Source organism: Branchiostoma floridae, chromosome 17, assembly GCF_000003815.2.
Source record: "Branchiostoma floridae strain S238N-H82 chromosome 17, Bfl_VNyyK, whole genome shotgun sequence".
Taxonomy (NCBI): Eukaryota; Metazoa; Chordata; class Leptocardii; order Amphioxiformes; family Branchiostomatidae; genus Branchiostoma; species Branchiostoma floridae.
This window is the reverse complement of record NC_049995.1, coordinates 2,940,451-2,963,066: the sequence shown is the minus strand read 5'-3', so window position 1 is coordinate 2,963,066 and position 22,616 is coordinate 2,940,451. Positions and strand designations below refer to the sequence as shown.

At 38.0% G+C, this 22,616-nt stretch overlaps 1 protein-coding gene across 5 annotated transcripts in view; it reads right to left on the bottom strand.

The window, feature by feature from the left end:
• Positions 1–21,930, bottom strand: part of LOC118403997 (nuclear receptor coactivator 3-like) — a 49,361-nt gene extending 27,431 nt beyond the window's left edge. For 4 of the 5 annotated variants that reach the window (XM_035802897.1, XM_035802896.1, XM_035802900.1 and 1 more), the window contains exons 1-2: positions 21,623–21,930; positions 4,838–4,932 (exon numbers count right to left, since the gene is read on the bottom strand). In XM_035802897.1, the coding sequence (XP_035658790.1) occupies positions 4,838–4,905 (68 nt within the window). In that variant the 5' untranslated portion in view covers positions 4,906–4,932; positions 21,623–21,930. The remainder of the gene's footprint in view (positions 1–4,837; positions 4,933–21,622) is intronic. The other variant, XM_035802898.1, reaches the window with a different exon arrangement.
• Between the last annotated feature and the right edge of the window lie 686 nt (positions 21,931–22,616).

The following is a 22,616-nucleotide window of genomic DNA, read 5'->3' as shown; positions in this document are numbered from 1 at the left end:
ATCAAAAAGAGAAGTGTCCATCCTGGCAAAAGTGGATCAAACCTAAGACAATCTGGTCTTCCACAGCTTGCACATTTGTGCCTTGACTATATATCAAATGTATAAAACTGGGGTGGTACAATTTGTTATTGGGTGGGCCAACTATACTCTCTCTTTGCAGCCAGGGAGCAAGCAATGCAATACATGACTTATTCTGTCATGTGTTTATTTCAGAATTTTTACTGTATGTGTATTCCCTTACTTCTAGTTACCTTAAGTTTACCTTCTAAATCAGTCAGGACATTTGCTATCTACATGCAACATGTGGTTAACTTTCCAGGCCTAGAGGTTCATGATTGTGTATGCAAAGTTGTTTGAATATCTTTTCTTTGATCTCAAAAAAATAGTCTGCCAACCGTAGGTTGCAGGTATTGTAATGCTGTGGGCGTGGGTAAGATTTATGTAGCGAACATCACCATAAACGAGATACAATCTGTATAGCTAAGCTATTAATATATTACATGTGCATGACATGATGCTCGTCAACCACTGGCTGAATATTTTTTTCATTGAATGATTGATCTCAAAAAATTAGTCTCTGACAATTGTAGGTTGCAGGTATTGCAATGCTGTGGGTGTGGTTAAGATTTATGCAGCGAACATCACCATAAACGAGATACAATCTGTATAGCTAAGCTATTAATGTATTATATACGCATGACATGATGCTTGCTAACTACTGTCACCAGGTACAAAAAAGAAACACCATTGACAGTAGTCACCTGTTGCTAAATATCCACTGGGACTTTACTACATAATTACTTCACCTTTTTTTTTTTTACTATACAAACAAAGAGTCCTTGGCACTGCATCTTTGATCAATATCTAAACTAAAGTGAAGGTCACCAAATCGTTTTACCATCAGAATAATCATAAGTCATTAAAAATTCATAATTATAGGCTGATGATTTGCTCCATATCTTCAGTTTTACAGAATTCTACAGCATCTAAATTATGTAGAGATTTTTACAAACTCAAGATTGAACACTGCCAACGCATGCATACCCTGTAAGAGTTAAGGATAATCTAATCTTCTATTTACTATTTTTAAGAAAACAGCTTCATGGCCCATCTATTTCTGACATCATGTCGTAACAATAGGATAGCCATAATTATTATACAAATGGGATTGAATGACATCTGTCAAATATACACCATGTGCAAAACAGACTATGTATCCACCAAGAACGTTTTTCGCCTTTTTTTCTGTACTGCGGCTACTTGAGGTCTCATTCCTGTATCACTCCGGAGTGTGTATACTCCAAAAGAGTCCATGCCAAAAAATGATTGGATGTCAAAAGTATGTGTTAAGTTGGATGATAAACCCCCTTTCATCACCCCCACCTGATATGAAAAGGACTTTCGATGAAAGCTTGTGTATTACTGTCATTATGTCGGAAAGTTTCGTAATGCGAGCGATGGTCAGACGTGTACTCTTTATCCTCGCTGTGGTCAGGCCTTTGTCCACTCAAACGGGCCTCTAGTGGGTACTTGCGGTTTGAAATTGGCTGACTATTGTCATATCCGTTAGACTGGGATGGTATATTTTTATAGCCTAACGAACAACTGTGCTTATGATAGAAAGGAAAACATCTTCACATATACTATGATATAGTGCATCTTTTACCGATTTGCAGGTATAAAAGGTTAAAGTTCATACTTTAGCACCTTATCCAATGGAACAGCCAACTGCAGGAATGAGACCTTAATATATTGCATCTTCTTGGCACACTGACAAGGTGTTTTGAGGACACTAAGAGCATATAAGGACACCGGTACTGTTATGGGTGTAGATTAGACATCGGGGTACTAACAGGATACACTGTACAAAATTTACTCAAGCACTGGGATAGGGTTTTAACTATAATGGTCAGATGTTCACAGGCCATGAAATTAACTTTTTCCCCACTATCCCAAAACTTGAAAAGTGTCTAGGAAAGAAATTCAAACTGTCCCAAACTGAGCTTGATTTGTCCAATACTTTCTTGGGGGCACAAAAATGGCTGGGACTATGAATGGCATGACATTTATACTATTTCAGCAGAAAATGTGTTTCACAAGTTTGCCTTTGCAACATAAACAGAAATTTGAAGCAAAAATAATGGAAAGAAAATTATTATACATTTTATATCACCTGTAGCAGAGACTTGGATAACAAGTTAAAGGCTAGCATTGACCACACGTGCCTTGGACATGGGATTTTTTTTTTTAATGTCCAGAAATTGTTCCAAAGCACACACTGACTGAGTTGTCCCCATCCAAATTTTGGCCATGGAACATTAACACTGTTAATTTCGAGCCCTACATTTATAAGATACTAGCATCTGTTATGGTTCCTCCAGTACCTCTAAGACTTGTATTTTGGTTGGCAATCTGACAAGGTAGTTTGAGGACACTTGTAAGGATACTGATACTGTACATGTGTGCATGGATGAAGGTTAGACATCATGATACCAATGATATAGTCAAGTCAAGTCAAGTCACGTTTATTGCGCAACGATTCTAACTGGTACAATGTATGGCAAACTGCAAACTATACAGTATACAACAGTATACTAATCTAACATAACAGAAAAAATATTGCGACATAGTGTATTGCAAGTGAAAGTAACGATTGGACAAGCGCATGTCATACCCCACTTGCCCAACAGGCAAGTAGGATTTTTCAATGAGTGGGACTTTGATATACTTGGAGCTTTTAACAGTAATGACATCAAGCATTGGTCGATACACCAAAACAGAAGTTAGAATATCTCTCTCACATTAGAAAAAAAAAGTCATTTAAATTTTGGGCAAGTGAAAAGTTGATTTGAACAAGTAAATTTTTAATGTATTTGGATTAGGACTAGTGAATTTAAGAAAACTTGTCCAGCCCTGAATAAGATGTACACTGTACAAAATTTAGCAACAGGATAGGTTTCATAAAATTAATGGTCATATACATTTAAAATCATCATACATGTACTAGCATTCAATATGATTTGTCAGGTAATTCTAACGTTTGTATTGTCACAGTGGTACTACAATGAATTTATATTTGTGCATATCAAAGAAACGTGAAAGGAAGGCTAACTCAAACACAAAATCAAATTTCACAGACAAATAAACTACTAAAGCCCCTCACACTTAAATCCAAAGAGTTACCCCCCTACAAACATATCCTACTACGCAAAAAATAAGTGAAATTCAAAGCCTCATATGCAATCATACACAAATTGGTGTCAGTGATGCTTGCGTAAGTTGTCATGAATACTGACTGGATAGAGCTCAATTTTCCGGTATGACGTCAATCAATGACATCTATGCTAAGTACAAGGCACACATGGCATAAGCGATATATGTTATAGGCATGATGTAGCAGTAGCTTCAACAGGAAATAAAGCTGCATCAATATTGAATATATACTTATTAAATACATGTCGATATAAGGCCAAAGCAGATAAATCTTATGGGTGACATCAGACTTTGATTTTTAGCTTGAAAGAAAAACAAGAAATTCTGTTCCCCACCACCAATGGTGATCATGACAAGGAAACACCGATAGTGGGAAAATGTTGCATGGTAGCCTTGAGTAAAACTAGTTCTGAACAAAATTGGTATAAATAAAATAAATTAGCAAATGATACTTTTGTGGTAAGCCTTGTCATGACTAGTTACTAACCTACCTGGTAAGTGATACACCATTGCAAGCTAGTGTCACTTTCTGTACCTCTTGGACACAAGAATAAAGACTGTCGGCTGTGATACCATGTTAACGGTCTCTTTTTTCATGCTCTTGCATTAGATTTGTAGTCATGATCCAAGGATGTCATACATAATGTAAAATCTACTTGCTGTTTCCAAACCAGAATTTGAAATTTGTAACTTTGCAATTTACTTATTCAAACAGATTGTCTTTTTTCTGTAACTTGCAAACTTGCGGACAAAAAAACAAGTACCTCAACCTACAGCTGTAAGGACACAACATTAGATGAACACTATGAATTAAAGGTAGAGCCATGATTTGAGATGGATTTAGCAAATTGAACAGGATTTCTATGGGCAGTCAGCCGATTGCCGGTCCATAATGTTATCCGAGAACCCATTTCGCTTCCCATCAAAAGGAACTGAGGTTCGTGTACCCAAAAATTTAATCTCCGTGCTGCTGCCTTGAACTATACGTTAAGCCTATTAGTCTGCACAGGCATTTGGATGTCAGTCGAGGACAATGTCTGTTCCTACCTCGTATATACCTCCATGGCAGGCTTTTAGCCAAGCATGGGTCATGGCATAGGCTATGGCATACAAGATGGGATTTTCTTAAAATAACCAAATTGGAGGCACTAGATGCCCTTACACTGGGGAGCAGATCTTTTAACAAGCATGAAATTCTGATTGACCAGGGATGCAGCTAGGTCATTGCCAGTTTAGAATTTCTATCATGACATATTCAACTCTACATAAAGATGGGGTCACACATGCGTATATATTCAAGTCTGTTTGAGGTGCGTATGAAACTCTTAGTCTCTACCAGGCTCCACAGGTCGCGGGAAAAATAGTACAAATTGGACAAATGTAGATACATAACATGCCAGATGAGTTAGCTGATCGAGAAGTATGGTTAGCGACCCAGCTAACTCGTCTGACATGTTACCTGTTTACGTTTGTCCAATTTCTATTATTTTTCCAGCGACCTGTGGGGCCTGGTAGAGGTAAATACTCCCATGCGCGCCTCATACGGACTTAAATATATACGCACGTGTGACCCCACCTTTATTCAAGTGATATGCAAGGGAACAACTGAACATGCGGGACTTACTTGTCTTGGGAGTCGGAGAGTTTCCGCTTCCGGCCGAGCGGCGCTGTTTCGGAGCTATGTCCGCTCATCTTGTCGCTCTTCTCACATCAGCGATCCTGAAACACAATCCACAAAACAGGGTTAAATGTCTACTCTCTTCATTTGTGCGGGGAAAACTAATAGATGGTAATGTTATTCTGTGTCTGTATCCTTATCTGTATAGCAGGTTGACAGTACCTGCCCTGCAGTATAACATAACAGCTTCACACGCACGCAGCAAAGCTGCAGCTACACTAAAATACATCTAGCTCTAGCTGTAAGCATAATGTTAATAGCTACCTAATACGAATGCTCCTACAGTACTTACTTGGTGACAACGATTCCCACTCTACGCTAGTTCTGGGTAAAAACAAGCTTTTGAACCCCTCAATTCTGAACTTGATATTTGATGGATGACTGTTCCTGTCTGCAGTTTTGCCCACAATGATGTTGACGCAAATTTAAATTATAAAAATCAATATTTTTGACAAGCAAAATATTAACTGTGTTTATAGGTCCTTTAGATGTTGTTTATTCAATCAATCATCCAAAGAAATAGCAGTAGCAAAGCCACATTGCTAATAGCTGACAAAAAAAGTGATGGTTGGCCTTCACATCCTCAGTCTTATAATTTTAATCTATAATTTTAATCTATCCATTCAATCATTAACGTACATTGTAGACTATAACATCTGATATCAACCTACTAGACTAAGTACTTCTAACATGAATTTTTTTTTTTTACATTTAACTTAAAAGTTGACTGTGTGCAGCTGTATTTGACCCAAAAAAATCAATATGTATGTAGGAACATCAAGGAAATATCTTGGTATTGGAAATGAGACACTGACATACATCCAAGATGACATATTAATTTCCTCAGTCTGTAATAGGAATCTACAATAGGTATAAATATGACTACAAATTTAAGGTTTTCAGTCTGACACTATTAACCCAATAATGTCTACTAATAAATATTTCTTCACAGCACATAAGGTTTAAAGTGACAAGCTGGAACTTGCATGGGCCAATTCATCCGGTAAAGTTTGAACAAACAAAAGTATAGCTTAAACTTCAACTGTAACATTCTACTGGAACTATCAGAATCAATTATACATCCATAGCCAAAGTCAAGTACCGACTTTACACATGAAAAAAGTGAGGAAAGTCACGTTAAGTGCCTATTATTATAGTAACAAGTTACATGTATCTAGTATATCTAGAAATGAAACGAATGACCTAAAAAAAAACAAAAAACCACTCTGGAATATAATATGTAACATAGCTACATGACACAATTGAAAATGATTCTATACTTACTAGTGTTGATATATGAAGAGGTAGCATGAATTTGTTTGGTAAGAGTAAGCAAACCTTGAGGCTTGACAACTGCTTTGTGCTCGCTACTAGTGTTAACGATAGAAATGCGAGAAGAGGGCAGGCCTTTCTAATAGGGGAGGGATGTATACATCTTTGAAATACCTGTAATTACCTTTGGCATGTCTGCCATTGATGGTGTTCACAACAAAAAAAGGAATGTCTTCTACAGTCTGCCTCTTTATAGATGACTACAAAAAAAAAGTACAATGAAAAAATGAAATCTAATGAAAGTCAACTGCACTCCCTTTAGGTCAAAAGCAAGTTCAAGTCTATGTGTGTCATTGTTCTTCTTTGTGCTTGCAATTGGCTTTTATTATCTCAGACATACAAGCATAATTCGCCCCGCCAAATTTCAGCGCTAAGTGTAGTTGTGGCGCCTGGAGGAAAATGTAATTAACATGACTTGCTCTTTCTGCTACCAGGTAAACACCTAGTAGCCACAATGGCCATGGCAATGCTCCAATGCCAGACCCTGCTATCATGTTATTAGTCAAGGCGTTGGCACCTTAATTCTACACAACCATTAAGATAATTATTGTTACAATGGTATGATGAACAAAGCAAAACATATCTTGACAAGCACATTGTCAAGATAGTCTAGAAATGCCTGCCTCATGTTGCATTCACATTTACAATTCAAGCCAAGTAGATCGCTTGCAAGTGTCTCAAACTACTGTAATATGCATTTTAAGTTCGCAGGGTTTTAATTTCGCAGTAGCGGGAAAAGGATTTTTCACAGCGGTTTTAATTCCGCGGTCGCACCATGCCCTGTAGTCTCTTACTGCCATGGAAGAATGTTCGTGGTGGTTTTAAGTTTGCGGTGAAGCGGCCACCGCAAAAAACGCGAACATTAAACCACCGCGAAAGTTTCTGCATTTCCAGTACCTCAAAAGGGTAGATTGCAAACGAGCTGGATCGGTGAAAATCCAAGTTGATTGGAGCGTTTTCACTTTAAAAAAATGATCTGGATCCTTGCAGTTTTATCAGATTCAACGTTTAATCTGCTTGCTTTTTTTTTTTAGTGTGAACTGGCCCAGGGTATAAAGGGGGTATTAAAATCATCTTTATTCAAGACAACCCACTTTCAATTCTAGGTCTCATAAGACATTAATTTAATTGTTAACTATACTACAGTATAAAAGAAACTTTATCTTTTCTATTATGATCCATAATACCTTACAAAAAACTGCTGTTTTCCCAAGTCAAACATGTTTTTATTCTACCAACAATTCAGCTGGAGGACTTTGACAATTGACAATTGCCAGTTGCAGATTGTTATAAATTACAGTTTGACACTGCTTTTAAATGGTAACTTACAAAACAGCTAATCCTAAGAGCGTTTTGGAAAAGTAGCGGGGAGTGTGTACCTCAGAATCTCATACTAAATCATGTGCCTTAAACAAAGAAGAGACACATGTTGCAGTACATTATATCAACCCAGCAGATATGAAATGTGATCTAGGGGCTCTGGGGCAATGTTATTCATATGAAAATCATGCTTTAGTAGGCTCTACACATGCATCAGTGTTGAAGGTGCCACATGCAAGTCACGGACATTGTTAACAAAATATCTCCATGCAATCCTTCTTCTAACAGCCTAACTATATATAAGTCTTAAGATTGTCCCCAGATGACCTAGTATACACAAATAGCTGCAGTCGTACATCAAGCGGATTTATATTTATTTTTCCCTGACCTTACTTTAATAAATAAACTAACGACTTGTTAGAACCACAAAACAAATCCTTCACCTCAGACATTCTTTGAGTTTGAGTGACTATGATTAAACTTGCCATGTTGTGGTAACCCTTTTCCACCCTTACATGCCCGAATTATAAATGGTGTCACCACGCAATAGGTTCTAGTAACTTCTACGCAGATGATTTGAGCACGGAATAGTGCTACCTGCTAACATGGAATTGACAGCGTTTACCAGACCTACATTCTTAACTTTGGCCTTGGCATGCTGAAAAAGTCATCAATCACTACCCAGTTGTGCTCCATATGGTGACACAGACCTTGAACTGCTACATACATCTTAGCATCATTACATGCACCCTGTATGATGTTTCACCATACCAGGAGGCTATAAAGGGGGGGTTTCCTTGCCTGTGAAACCATGCACTGCTTCACAAATTCATTTAAAAGCATATATTAAAATCAAAACTACTCATTCAAATATTCACATGATTCTGTTTACATAATTGCAAGCATTGCTTTAGAGTGCAAAAGCTCCATATTTCAAACAGTATTCAACTATGCTGGCTAGATGCTTAGCGTCTGTTACACCATCATTTAAGAACACATTTCCAGCACTTAGAGTATCGCGTACAATAACAATAAATCTATTCAGAATTACAGAATCATATGCAGAATCGCAGAAATAGGTCCGTCTATTAACCAGAAGATGAAAGAATTTCCCAACGTCTAAGTTACAGCTTACTGTTTGACAGTTCAGGCATCCATTTTATAAAATTTATATAATAATCTTATAAATCTCAATGCTTAAAGTTATACAGTCTACAGTTCTCAACTGGCATGGACGCTCTGGTGATAAATACAGTGTGCTACTTCTGTAAAGTAGGATAGCAAGGGCAATTCCCAGAAGAAAACAGCATTATGCGCCTGTAGCAAACAAAAACCAGAAGTTAGGGGTGTCAGCATTGTTCTGGGGTTTCAGTTCAGAGGTCAGTAGTCCACCAAGAGAAACTCTGGTTGCTAATTAAGAGTAGTTAGTAGTTAGTAGAGTAGGGCCTGCCACCATGTTCCATGCCACCTAGTGAAGGACAAAGAGATAAAAGAAATGAAAAATGAGAAAATAAAAAAAGGAGGTCAACAAGTGTTAAATCTGTCGCCATGCTCTACGTTACCATTACCTGAAGGTAAAATAAAGGTAGAGAAAAGGCTAGAAGTATAAAGACTAAGGCCCAATCTAGACACAGTTTTTACCGATATCTGTGGAGATGTCGGGAGGGATCTGGAATGTTGGCTACGGAACATCCGTGGCGCTTGTTCATAAACAGCTATATAGCCGAATGAGCCCGCGTTATATACTAATGAGCCCTCCCAAAGTCTGGACGCATCTACTCGCACGCAGAAGTTGTCAGGGACCCCTGCTAAGCTATCGGGCAAGTGCTCCGGACCTTGCGGGAGAAATTCTGCCCATATCTTTATGGCGATATTGCAGTTCCATCTAGATGCTGAAAAAAAGCTGTCGGCGACAAGCTATGGGCTCACAGATATCCGGAAAAACTGTGTCTAGATTGTGCCTAAAAAAGGGCAACACGACATAAATCTGTCTTACCACAAAGGATGATTGCATGTAGGACATCTGACACCTGTCCAAAAGGTGTACCCAAATGTCAAACGCTAATGTCAGAGAACAATGGTTGTCCTCAAACAACCTACAAAATTAACACATTATGCTTCACTCGTCAAGGTTTTAATTAATGGCCTTGACAAGCTTGTTGTCACCTATGGCTCTTTGCACCTTATGCCGTGAAGTTATGGCAAAATTCGTCGCATTTCTGATATATGATATGCATGCACTGCAGGTTAACCAAATCTAGAAAATATGTACACACATAAAAAAATGACAACCTGACATACAACATAATTATTAAAAACTTAAATCACTTCTTCACGACCACAACAGCGCTAGCTACCTACCGACCAAAAATCATGACCATTGCATGTCTAGAACGTAACATACAGAGCTCTATAGCCAGCGTCCGTTTTTCCATCTAATGATGGAACTTTGCTACATGTGACGGAAAATTTAAAAAAAAAAATCTGTCAACCTTGACTAGTTATAACAAAAATTGTGGGTAAGGATTTCTTTTTTAAATGTTGAAAGTGGATAGTCGGCCTAAAATGTAATCATTATTCGAGGTCTCATCCGCATCTTGCCATGTATATTCAGACAATCCATTTCATCCATTCTCGAGTTATCATGTCCACAGTGTGAAGACTATCCGACTGCTGCCTACCCCTGCGTCAGGGACCCCAGCAGCAGTATAATCAAACAAAGGATAGTGAGTGTAAGTGACAGACAGACAGACATATAAACACTGCAAAAAAACATATCATTAACCTTCTTGTAATTGGCGAAAGTAATGATACACGTTTTTATACTCTAATCAACCTGAAGACAGCTGTGAGAATGTACACTACTGCATGTACAGAGGCTCTTTGCACAGATAATGTTAAAATTACGGTTATCAGATGTCAGATATGGATTCAGAGCACATTACAATTGATTAGTTGGGACAGGAAACTGGTACTGCCGGTCTAGCCACAAGGAATCCCTCAGCAGACAAATCCCTCATCATTACATTCAACAAACTGATGAATTGAAACAGCTGAGACTAAAAAAAGGTTTTCACTTTTACAAACCAAAAATTTCTCTTTTTACCAAATCTTGAAAACATCATGATGACAGATAGAGGCATTGCTGCCAACCATGTAGCATTAATTAAAAAACTAGACTCTGAAAGAGACTACCTAATGTTTTCTTAGCAAACAAATGAACAACGTAGGCTTTGTGGTTGACAATTACTTAACTCAAAACCACAAATTACAAATGTAGGTTAATGATTGCATCACACCATTGCAAGCAGATTATCCGGATATCCAGTACCACTTGACATATTTTACTTCTATACAGTCAAAAAGCAGCAAAAACTAACCAAATTTGAAAGTCATGAGCTAAGTACATTGTAAGTATACAAAAAGGTATATTACATTGTCTCACAAAAGGGTTTTCAACTGCGAATATTCTAACATGAAAAGGCCTGTTCCTTGCAATTGTCATCAATTTCGTCAAATGGGGCGTTTTCATCTCAAAAAACTGCCTGCACGCCTTACATTTCTTGTACTGAAATTGGTTTATTACCTTCGCCAAGAAGGTTATATTTTGGGTAGCGTTTGTATCTATCTATCTATGTTTGTAGAAGACCAGCATAACTCGAGAACGACTGGATGGATTGTATTGATAATATTCGGTATGTTGGTAGGTCTTGATGAGACCTGAAAACGATTAGATTTTGAGCCCCCTAGCGACCTGTTATGGTACTGCATCGGAACTTCTGGGTTTGATTTGGGAGTTGCTTTGCAGATTGGAAGGAACTAACGTTTTTTTCACATATCTGCCAAAAATGTAATGTTAAACCATGGTGTACAAGAAGATAAAACATCAACATTAACATCCTGAATCAGCTTAACAATACGACAACTCAAAACACAGCTTTGTGATTTTAATCTTTGGTTGAGACGGACCTATAAAATTTACATAGTCTGCAAACCTAAAATGTTTTTCTTCTGCACATTGTAGGTCAGCCATTCCCATTCATCATTTCATTCTGTATTTCCCCATACAGATCAATATGGCATTCCTGCTCTAGCCAGTGAAGAATTTCATTCTAAGGCCACACCAATTTCATTTGTTGTTTCTCCGAATCCCGACCCTATTTTTTCCAATTTGAAAAAAAACAAAAACTTTTCAAGTTGATGGTCACATCTCGTGTTGACAAGATTTCACTGCCTCTCCTTTCTCAAATTAACTATGGGCCTCAAATTCCAGTTACTGTACGTGCCTATTTTGGACAGTACGTTTATCATTTTTTTTCAAACTTTGGACTTTGCTACCAGGGATCCCCTAAATCTTGAAAGTTAAGGTTTTCCTCTCTAATCCCTTCTTCCCCTGACTTAAATCCGAGAAACAACAAATAAAATTGTAACAAAGTGATACAGTGTGTCAAGTTGTCAACACTCATATGTGTAACATTTTTTTCAGATCCTTTGGTAACCATAACATGCCAACAAAACAACACAATTACTATATAGTATAACTGGGTGGAGTGTTAGGCAAGGCATACAATAGCAGCATGTACATTGTATTTGTGCATTAAGAGAACTTTAACAGTTTTTTTTAATCATAAATGAAAGTGCCCACCCTAGCAAAACTTTTAAAGAGGTTTTACTTACAGTGAGATAAATGTACCAAAAATCAGTCAATCGTTTGCTTGCATCATGCGTTGACAGTCATGAACTAATGTAGACTAAGTAATCATTATGGTAAAAACAAGCAGTCTTATAATATGACTTTAACAGACTAAGACTTGACATGATTAGACCTACATTGTACATTGTAGGTGTGATACAGCAATAAAAACATACATAAACTTTAACAGACTTGGCAAAATTACACCTGGGTGCGGTACTATACAGTTTGAAAAAGCTTGTTACAGTGTCTACCCACTTGTTATAATTCCAGATAAATTGTATACAATTATGGGCTTTAAACATGACAAAGACTTACTTGTATTATGTTGTAGATGCCTTGTAGAATATTACATGTAACATGACATTCTATAACTCGCCTGCTTAGACTGTTAAAAGCTGTCAATCTAAAGTCATGCAATGGTATTGTACATTGTAGGCAAAACTATATAAAGTCAACCACCGCTACGTCACTGTACTTTTTGTTGTGTCAATAACTTTTCCGTAAACTTTATTTGAATGAAAACAAACAAAAGTGACAGGCTATGTGATCCCGTGCTCTAATACTCATTTGTTAGCAATAGAATTTGACACCTTTTGTATCATTTGTGTGTAATACTGTAAATGCAGAAACGTTTGCGGTGGTTTTATGTTCGCAGTTTCCGCGGTGGCCACTTCAATGCAGACTTAAAACCACCGCAAACATTTATCCCTTAAGCTTGTAGTTCGTGACTATGGTCTATGAGTATGATGCTGCCGCAAACACTCAATTTTCCTGCTACTGCGAAAGTAACTTCAATCAGGCCTTTAGCCAGGCATGCGTCAAGCGTCATCTGGACGCACTTTTCTTAGAATAACAAGAAATTCGATCCCCCTGGACGCCCTATACTGGGGAGAAAATCCTCTGACAAGCATGAAATTCTGATTGACCAGGGATGCTACCAGATCATCTGTGGTCACAGTCTTCTACTGTGACATCTGTAACAGTATTCTTGCCTCTTTGGATACCTTAGAATGCACTGTTTTAATTTAAAATCATCAAAAACTCTGCACCATGGAAGGTGGATGCCCCCAGACCCCCCTACAATAGTCACTTACCGCGACTCACCAATAAGTTTGGACTCCCTATTATAAAATCCTAGCTAAAAGCCTGACTTCAATGCATTTATAGTACAATACTAGTACATACAAAGTATCATACCACATACCAACTTTTTACGACTTGTTGGTACAAATTAAAGGTTTTGCTCTAAGGTCAAAGTTGTGGCTTCGTGGATTTCCTGTTCTGATTTTCTGGATTACCTTAATCCTTTTTATGGGACCAGTTAGCCATAAATCTTTTCTTATACATAGTTATACTACAAGCAGTGGTAATGAAAAAATGAGTTTACGTACTGTAAATGCATTTAAGTTCACGGGGATTTAATTTCGTGGTAGCGAGAAAATCCTGTGGTTTTAAGTTTGCGGCAGCACCATGCACTGTAGTCTCTTACTGCCATGGAAAAATGTTTGCGGTGGTTTTAAGTTCGCGGTGAAGCGGCCACCGCGAAAACAACGAACATTAAACCACCGCGAATGTTTCTGCATTTACAGTAATTTACCAGAAAATGAGCTTCATCCAAATTCAACTGGATCAGATATAGCTACCGTATCCATTCAGACTGTAGGGAGTACAACTAGTAGTTACTGAAATTAGATTCGTGACTATATAGACATATGGCTAAATATATAGCTATTTATATTGCAATATTTCTCAGAAAAATGTGCAAAAACACATATAACAGGTAAAACCATAAAAATAGTTGTAATAGGGTTAGCACTTAATTACTTAAGTACAGCCAAAATCGCCAAAGAAGACCACTCATCAGGGGACCAATAAAATCTGGTCTTTGTGGACATGTGATCACTGATAAGACAGGATTCTTAAAACTAAATTGTGTCAAATTGTGAAAAAAATATCTAAGGGACACCAAAAAGTGGTCATATTTACTAGGTGACCCTTAACAATAGCTAGAGATGGTCAGTTAATATACAGGACAGACTGCAAGTCAATCATTTTAAATTCATAAAATAAAGCTTGCCAAAACATCATGGGAGCACAGCTACATATATAAAATGTAATCCACTTCAATTTTCAAATTAATGGTGGCTTGATCAGCTGGAATGGAAAGGAAGTTGTCTGGTAGGATTGTGTGCTCTGGCCTTATTAAGCCAGTACCAACTTTTACCTTCAGGCAAAAAATGTGGTTCTTTGTTCACATCAGACCCCATTCCTAACATACCCGTCTAAGACAGACAATACCGTCCCTAAGACAAATCCCAGGCCCATTTCCTTTAAGTTTAACATATCTTGAAGATTCTTGTGGTCTCATAACTTCCCGCAAAGGCAACCTTTGGTCTTAAGATGAAATTGCAGCCCAGTTTCTTGACAGGGAAGAATTTTCAATGGTAACTTATTGAGAGATTGTGTTCAAACAAGCATTTCCAGTCACTGCATCTGAACAATGGAGATCTTCTAACGATAAGCGCAGCAAGCCGTAACTGACAACAAAGTCAACAACAACTTTTAGTACAATGCTTTTATTGGGTTGGGCAACGATTCACTCTTGGCTGCCTTGACACATGTTGCACTCTGACGTCTTCTCTACGAGCAAGTTTTGAAGAAAGTATTGCTATGCCGTACATAGGCCATGAGATACTGTGTCATTTGATCACTGTTTTTAAATGTGTATGTTATATTTGTGTATGCATGGGCCATAGTGCGCGAAAGAAACAATAAACACACAAACATCAACACAACATGCAGCACCTAGTCACCTCAACATGACAGTAACTGCCCCAGTTGTGGCCTGTGGACTGCAAGTCATATAAAGTGCAGTAGGCTCTTTTGACTTCTAAGTTCTCTTAAACTGAGCTTCCATATTCTATATGTTGACCTGCCTACAAATTTTCATTATGACTTAAACTTAAAAAGAATTTGTATGGTTATGAATCTAAATGACTTCGGTGTTATTTATGTACTGCGAAACAACTATAAAATTTTTAAGATTGTGTGTATGACTGATGAGGCTTGAAATCTCCAAATTAGGTCACAATCTTTATTACCAGGTTATTCCTGAGTCAAAACTTATATATAATTAACAATAACAGTAAGCAAGATCTGTTTTAAAGAATAGGAGTAAAGTTGGCATTTTGCTTGTCAAAATAATGAATGAACCACAACTCATTACACTTATTCATGGATACAGGTGCTATATTATGTGTGAATACATGGCCTTGCCAATGGGCAGTGACTATTAGTGGCTTTGTCAAAGTATTAGAAAAGGTCTGGGTGCATCATAATTCACACAGCTGTCACCCTTACCTTGTGCAAGATATTTTTGAGATTGGACTGGGGTCTGGTACCCAGGCTAGATAAAATGCTGTTAACTTCAGTAAACAAAAGGAAATCAGTTTTATAGATAATGTATTTTGTCATCACTTTGGACGTTACTGCATCAATATTTTTCATATCATCACATGCAATCTATAATATGCCTATCATTATCATATCCATCTTAAAAATTACAACATACCTGGGTGTGCAGCATAACTAATATCAGAATACAACAAGGTTGTTATGCGCAGGAATTCCTAATCATACAAATATGTTATGTGGGCAAAGTCGAAGCAGGCAATCGTATGCAAGTCAGTGACATCATTGATTACACGTGGGTTGAAAGTCCATTTAAGCAATGAATTCATGAGCAATATTGGAACGTACATCTACTAGCATGTCTATAATTTATAAATCCTGGCCAGAAGGAGTGCTTAAAAAACTATAAAAATTCCGTAAATACCAACATATCAAATAAAAAGATATTTCTTATTAATTGCACTAAAATCTTGAGATTTCTACATCGCCAGTGAGATCTGATGGATTCCAACCAAGGCCAGTTATGCACGTAAACAAGTTACATAACGTCTACGTCTCTAAAGCTGTTCAAAGAAAGGCCATTATACATGGGGGTTAGCAACGCAGGTTAGTTTCCTGGGAGAGATTTCGTGCCCACTGTACGTGGTGTGCGTGGTTGTCTAAACGATCTGAAACCTCATTTCCAAGCAAGCAGAATTCTTTTTGTGTGAATTTTACCCGAGGACAAGTTACATTAGCTGCATGAATCGTGTGATGTTTGAAGAGAACTAAAATGCATAAATGCTACCTCACCATATATAGCTACATACACCAATACACATACGTAGCTATAATTGCTAACTCTACTACATTCTGGGAAATAATTTTTCTACATTGCAAATTTTGTCTTGATTTTCTTTGCTTGTCATTCATCAGAAAATTAAACAACATGGTTTGAAATATAATCCAAGGATGACATAACTAAAAATGCAAAGTATTTTGGGGTAACAGACCATATACCATCATTCATTGGCCATTGCACTTGCAGGTCAAGCGCAGATATAAAAATACAGCATAGCTCAATAGATGTGATTTAATTTCACGATACTCCATAGTGGGAAAAAGGACTGTTCACTGGGGTTTTAAGCTGTGAATTGGCAACGCGAAAACCATGAACATAAAACCACAACGAAAATTTCTGCATTTACAGTAACCTGCATGTGCAGGTTGTATTTTGAATAAGGCTTGCATCACGAATAATGATTAGAATTCATCAAAGGAAATGGTACAGCGAATGTAAGCTCTCTGCAGTATGACATTCATACATATGAGGCAACTTTACATTTCTGGAGCATTGCATTGTGAAACTCCATCCAGAATTGACACTAATAGTTTTAACATTATGAATTTTGATCAAAAACATATAATAACTCATTAACTAGAAGTATCTTTGGCCAGAACTTGATCACTAACAGGACATACGTTATACATGCTAAACATTGTTCATACATCGCACACTACAATTCAAACCTTTTTTTGAATGACTGACGTACGTTTCAACATGCGATTAGGACAAGGAGAAAGACCTACAACTCAGTAACTATAATAGACACAATAAAGATCAAACTCATTCAAAGACATTTGCTCCTTTTGTAGGAACCCAATCAGTGAATTTTCTAAGGAGCCGAGGTGATGTCACAAGACCAGTTAGAGTTACAACCCAAGAATCGAACTCTCCAACCCCAAGTCTGGAGTCAATAGAAACACCTGGGTCACTGTATAATAAACCACGTCTTGATCATCCAAATATAACTCACTCACTCACTCCTTCACACAGGTCCATATGCTCCGGGATGGCACGTATACTTAGCGCCTCCACAGATTCATAATTCATAACATACATACCGTCTTGTAAAGGAAGCACCTAGAAGGGAAAGTGAAAGAAGGAGCACAGTTGTGTGCATGTACAGAGGTTTTGTTTCCGTCTGTTTGTCATGTATGTGTGTGTGCGTCTGTAGTTACAGTGTAGCTACGGCCGCGTGGCATGCTGGTACACACAACCCCTCGATCTCGGAAGTTAAGCAACGCGACGGTCCGGTCAGTTCTTGGATGGGGGACCAACCAAGGACGACCAGATTGCTGTAGCCTCACAGAGCTCGAAGAGCTGCCTCGACCACGTTTAACAACTTCCTCACTCACAATTTGGGTACCTACTGGCTGGCAAAATACACCTGGTGATTATTACCTGGTGATTATTTGAATACACTGCCTGTAGAGTAGCTGGAAGTGAATGGAAAGATGGTGTCACTGCATTGAGGTCAGACGTAACAGGTCATGAGGTCAATGGAACACATTTACAGGTAGGTAATGTTTGTGTTTCTTGCAGTGATCAATGGCCTCACATAATGTTTAACAAAATCTGCAATCAACTACAATTAAGCAAAACATATGCAATGTACTTAATATTTTACTTAAGATCTTGAAACTCTTGTGTTTTCTGTATGTACTGTATATCCCTGAGGCAATGTCACATGATCTGTAACAGAACAGGTTTCCAAATACTTGTGCACTGTCACTCTTTCCTCTCACTCAGCTAGGTCAGAAAGTCAGATTACATGTATTTTGATGTAACGCACACACTGAGACTTAACAGTTTTAGGTCGTCTGGTCTACAGCTATAGGAAAATAGGTTGTGATTCACATGTTTTTGTGACCTAAAAAAGATGTCTAGGTTTGAAATATGTATATAGCCTTGCCTCTAGCTCATTATTATGTAACATGCCAGCACATAATATTCAGTGCTGCCAGCCAGAATATTCAGTGTGGGTGTCTCGTGCCAAGATTACGGAATTGTTATGAAATATTCAAGGCATGCGTTGTAGGGGAGGGCTTGATATTACAAAAAAAAACTGTGTGCACTACAGACAATTCAACATAAGGAAATAGATCTTATTTCTGAATTTTAGCTCACCAAAGATCAGTACTCTTCAACTGATTCTACTTATATATCAGGGCTCGAAATTCATTTTTGGGATAAGGTGCACGGGTGCACCTAGCTTAAAAAATTGGGTGCACCAAAAAGAATTTGGGTGCACCACTAATAATACTTAGTTACAAGCTATCAAATTCTGAAACAAGTACTATGACAGACATTTTTATTATCTTTCTAACTTAGATGTCAAGAATATGCTGTATACTTGTACATTGATAGCTTTACATACATAAACCTAAGAAAATATTTGGGTGCACCCTGTGCACCCACAGAAAATAATTGGGTGCACAGCTCCAATTTTGGGTGCACCTGGGTGCACACGCACCCAGTATTTCGAGCCCTGTATTATGGAAGCTACATTCTCCAAGCTCTTCTTAACAAGCACAGCAAACAATGGCCATGGGCTACGAATTAACGTCCCATCCTTTAATACTTTTCAGCAGTATGAATGTGGGGTGAGAACAACAACAGCTAGGACTTGAACTCCCAGACATCAGATCTGAATTAAAGCCAATAAAGGCACCTTAAAACTAACCTCTACTAATGAAAATAGTGTGTATTACAACTACAGAGCTCTGGATGACCCTCAGCTACCTGGAATGACAGTGACCTGATATTGAAGAGCAGCCTAACTTGGAACTGGACATTCCTACATGCACAATGTACCTGCGCCAGAGAAACTCTGCTCTACTCTACTCTGCTCTAGACTAAACATACATTAACACAAATGAGATGCAAAACCGTGTAACTCAGATAATTTATCTACCCCTTTCCAAAAATGATATGACCCCCCTATTCTTCTTGGGGAAAAAAGAAAACAGCCTTCGAGGCATTTTCTAGGAAAAACACAGGATCTATCAAGCCTTTTCCGGAAAAGTGATTAGGAAGGGGCTGAAGGTCTTTAAGAAATACCACAACTGACCTATAGACTAGCAACCATCTGTTTTGATTTTAAAAGTCTAAAGCCAGCAAAGGCCCCAGACCAACTGCAGCACTGGTCATTTCTCAACGACAGTTCTCAACTTCTTATAAAGTTATAACCAGTTTAAATCATTTTTTTTCAAAACAGCTCTCTTTTGCCTACTATAAGTACATGTATGACTTCATTAATCAGATTATTTGACCCCTACATCAATAGAAAATTAATAACAGTTCCTCCCAGCCCTCCCCGAGCAATTTTCTGGAAGTACGCCTACTTTATTCATCATATCTGTCACTGTCATGTAAATCTGGTGTGAAATTGCTTCATCAGAAAAATTTACATACAAATTCATTTGAGTTACGGAATTGATTGGAAAAAAAGCAATGACAGCAATGACCAGAGAGGACAAGAATAATTTTAATGTATAATATGAATGAGTTTGGTATAATAAATGACCTTTTGCACAGCATAGTAATATATAGAGGGCTCAAAATCAATCTTTGTGCTATACCTAACTTAAAAATTTAGGTGCCCTATAACTTAAAAGTTTGGTGGTGCATTATATGTACCATGCATAACATACGATAAAGTAGAATGTCATAAAAAAAATGAATTACAAATCTCACAGCCTCTACTCAGACATCGAGTCCTACATATTTTCACTGACACTTGAACATCAAGAATATGCTAACAACGCCTTAGGCATGTTACCTGTCTATTTGCCAATTTTAGTGACACGCAACGCCTTAGGCATGTTACCTGTCTATTTGCCAATTTCAGTGACACGTGGAGCCTGGTACATGGCCTAATTTTGACATACTGCGGTTTAAAAGACAGTTTGGTCTCAATAACCGTGATAGCATCTAGCAAAAGAGCAACTAATCCAAGAGGAACTCATCTAAAACTTAGCAAATTAAAGGAAGATTAAACAAACAGATATTAAACTCAACAAGACTGTGATGAACATCATTCAAACTAATATGAAAAAAGCAATGTTTTAAAAATCAGTTTGGTCTCAATAGCGCCGACAGCAACTAACAAAAGAGCAACTAATCCAGCTTAACGTTCTTAGCGAATTAAAGAAAGATTAAACCAACAGATAACTCACGACTGTGGTCAACATACTAGTAAATCAACCCTAAGGGGCCTCTACGTTTCCTAACTCCTACACGTATGTCACGACAATTTTGTCACCAAACTGACACGAAAAGGTGCTAGAACAGTAGCAAGATTGTGTCTGTGATTGATGTGGGGTAAATTTACGGCGGTTTGTGTTGCTAAAACCGCTAAGCGACCGTATGTTTTCCGCTGGCACACCCCACAACTGCCCCAAGGTCACTGAGATCCAAACAACCACCTCCACGCAGCTACTGTTTACTCAACACCCTACGTTTAAACAATCGTCTTATTTCCCTCTCCTAAAGATTAACCGTGGCAAAAATAACAAGTAGGGTCTAGACGACTCTGTTTACAGATAGTTTTACGCACACAACAACAACAATAACAAGAGCGAGCTTCCAGAAAATGAATATTTTTTTCAGTGCTGAATATTACATCAGATCACGTTACAATACAACCACTACAGTGCATGGGGGAAAAGGCATGCTATTTTCCCACAGTAGGTTCTTGAACAAGAATCCCGGTACGAATGTAGCTTTGAGGTCTTATTTAGTTTAACGTGTAAGTAGGGCGCCGAGTAGAAAACAGTATGGTAAGTTGTTGACAGACAAGTTGCCGATGTGAGGTGCGTGCAGCATAGCTACACCCAAAAAATCTGGGTAAACTGCAATCTTGTGCACATTTCTACCGATCCTGTTAGCTCAATCCAAAGAAAATTATACCCTCAACATTTTCTGAGACGATCGGGAGACGTTAATTGAGTTTTCTGAGGGAATTTTTGAAGTGTTGGTCTAGTTTCCCTATGGCCGTGACCATGTCGTCGTCTGAAAAATTTCTCCCGCAGGGTCCAAAAGTAGGTCAGTAGGAAAACGGCGCTAATTTGCAACATAAACACAGTTTTTACCACAGATTATCCAAACCTGACGTTACCGTGAAGATTACATGAAACATGAGGCTTACCTTGTGCGAGGAATTGTGAAAAGGGGCGTTCCTTCGCTTGTAAACAGGTGAGAAACAAACTCTCAGGTCGCTCCTTCTTCTTCGGCCATTTTTGCCGACCGCACCCAAACGCAACCAAATGTATTCGAACTCCCCAGGAACAGTTTGTGAAAATATAACCAGATTTCAAAAATTAAGTTTAGAGGGAATAGGTACACGCCGATCTGAATAATTCTGATGAAAACGCTGGTTTGTTTTCTATCGTGAATGTACCCTGTGAGCTTGGAGTCTTGCTGCGGTCAACCACTGGAGGTCTCGCTTTTCGCTTCCCTGGGGAGATTGCGCAATGGCCCGTTCTATATTTAATTTTAGGGGTGTTTGGTTTATATCTCTTTAATTTTAGCTTCTTTTTTATACATTGTGCAAATATAGAAGATGAAGTGAATAAGTTACACATATATAACAAACAATAAAAGACTTTATTCAATATGACATGCATTTATGTGTTTCTAACAAGATATATTGATAATTAGCTTCAAGGTCAAAGCACCCGTTCTCCCTCTATTTCAGCCGGTTTTGTTCTCGACCGATGGACGTCATGGCAAAGTCGTGTCCTCACATTGCTGAGGGCCAGGCTGCCCCAGATACATTATTGATTCGCCACGCTGCACGTAATTTGTACACTACTGGCTTTACATTTACACGGTGCACAAATCATCTTCGACGTTCGAGATTCACTTTTTGACACTGGACTTTGTGAAAAACACCTCTTGTAAATCTGAAATAAAATTCTAATTCCACAATCTCCGCACATTAACAACCAGAGCTACGTGGTCACTAGTTAAAGTTTAATTGCAGTATATAACGTTACACAAAGTTGCAATAATATGATATCCACCTGGAAAGACTGTACTCTTGGATTTTGAATGGAATACAAAGCATTCCTCTGGAATATGGGTAAATATTACACAGAAAACCTGAGCTTCAATTGAGAACTCTCGCTTGGTGACGGAGA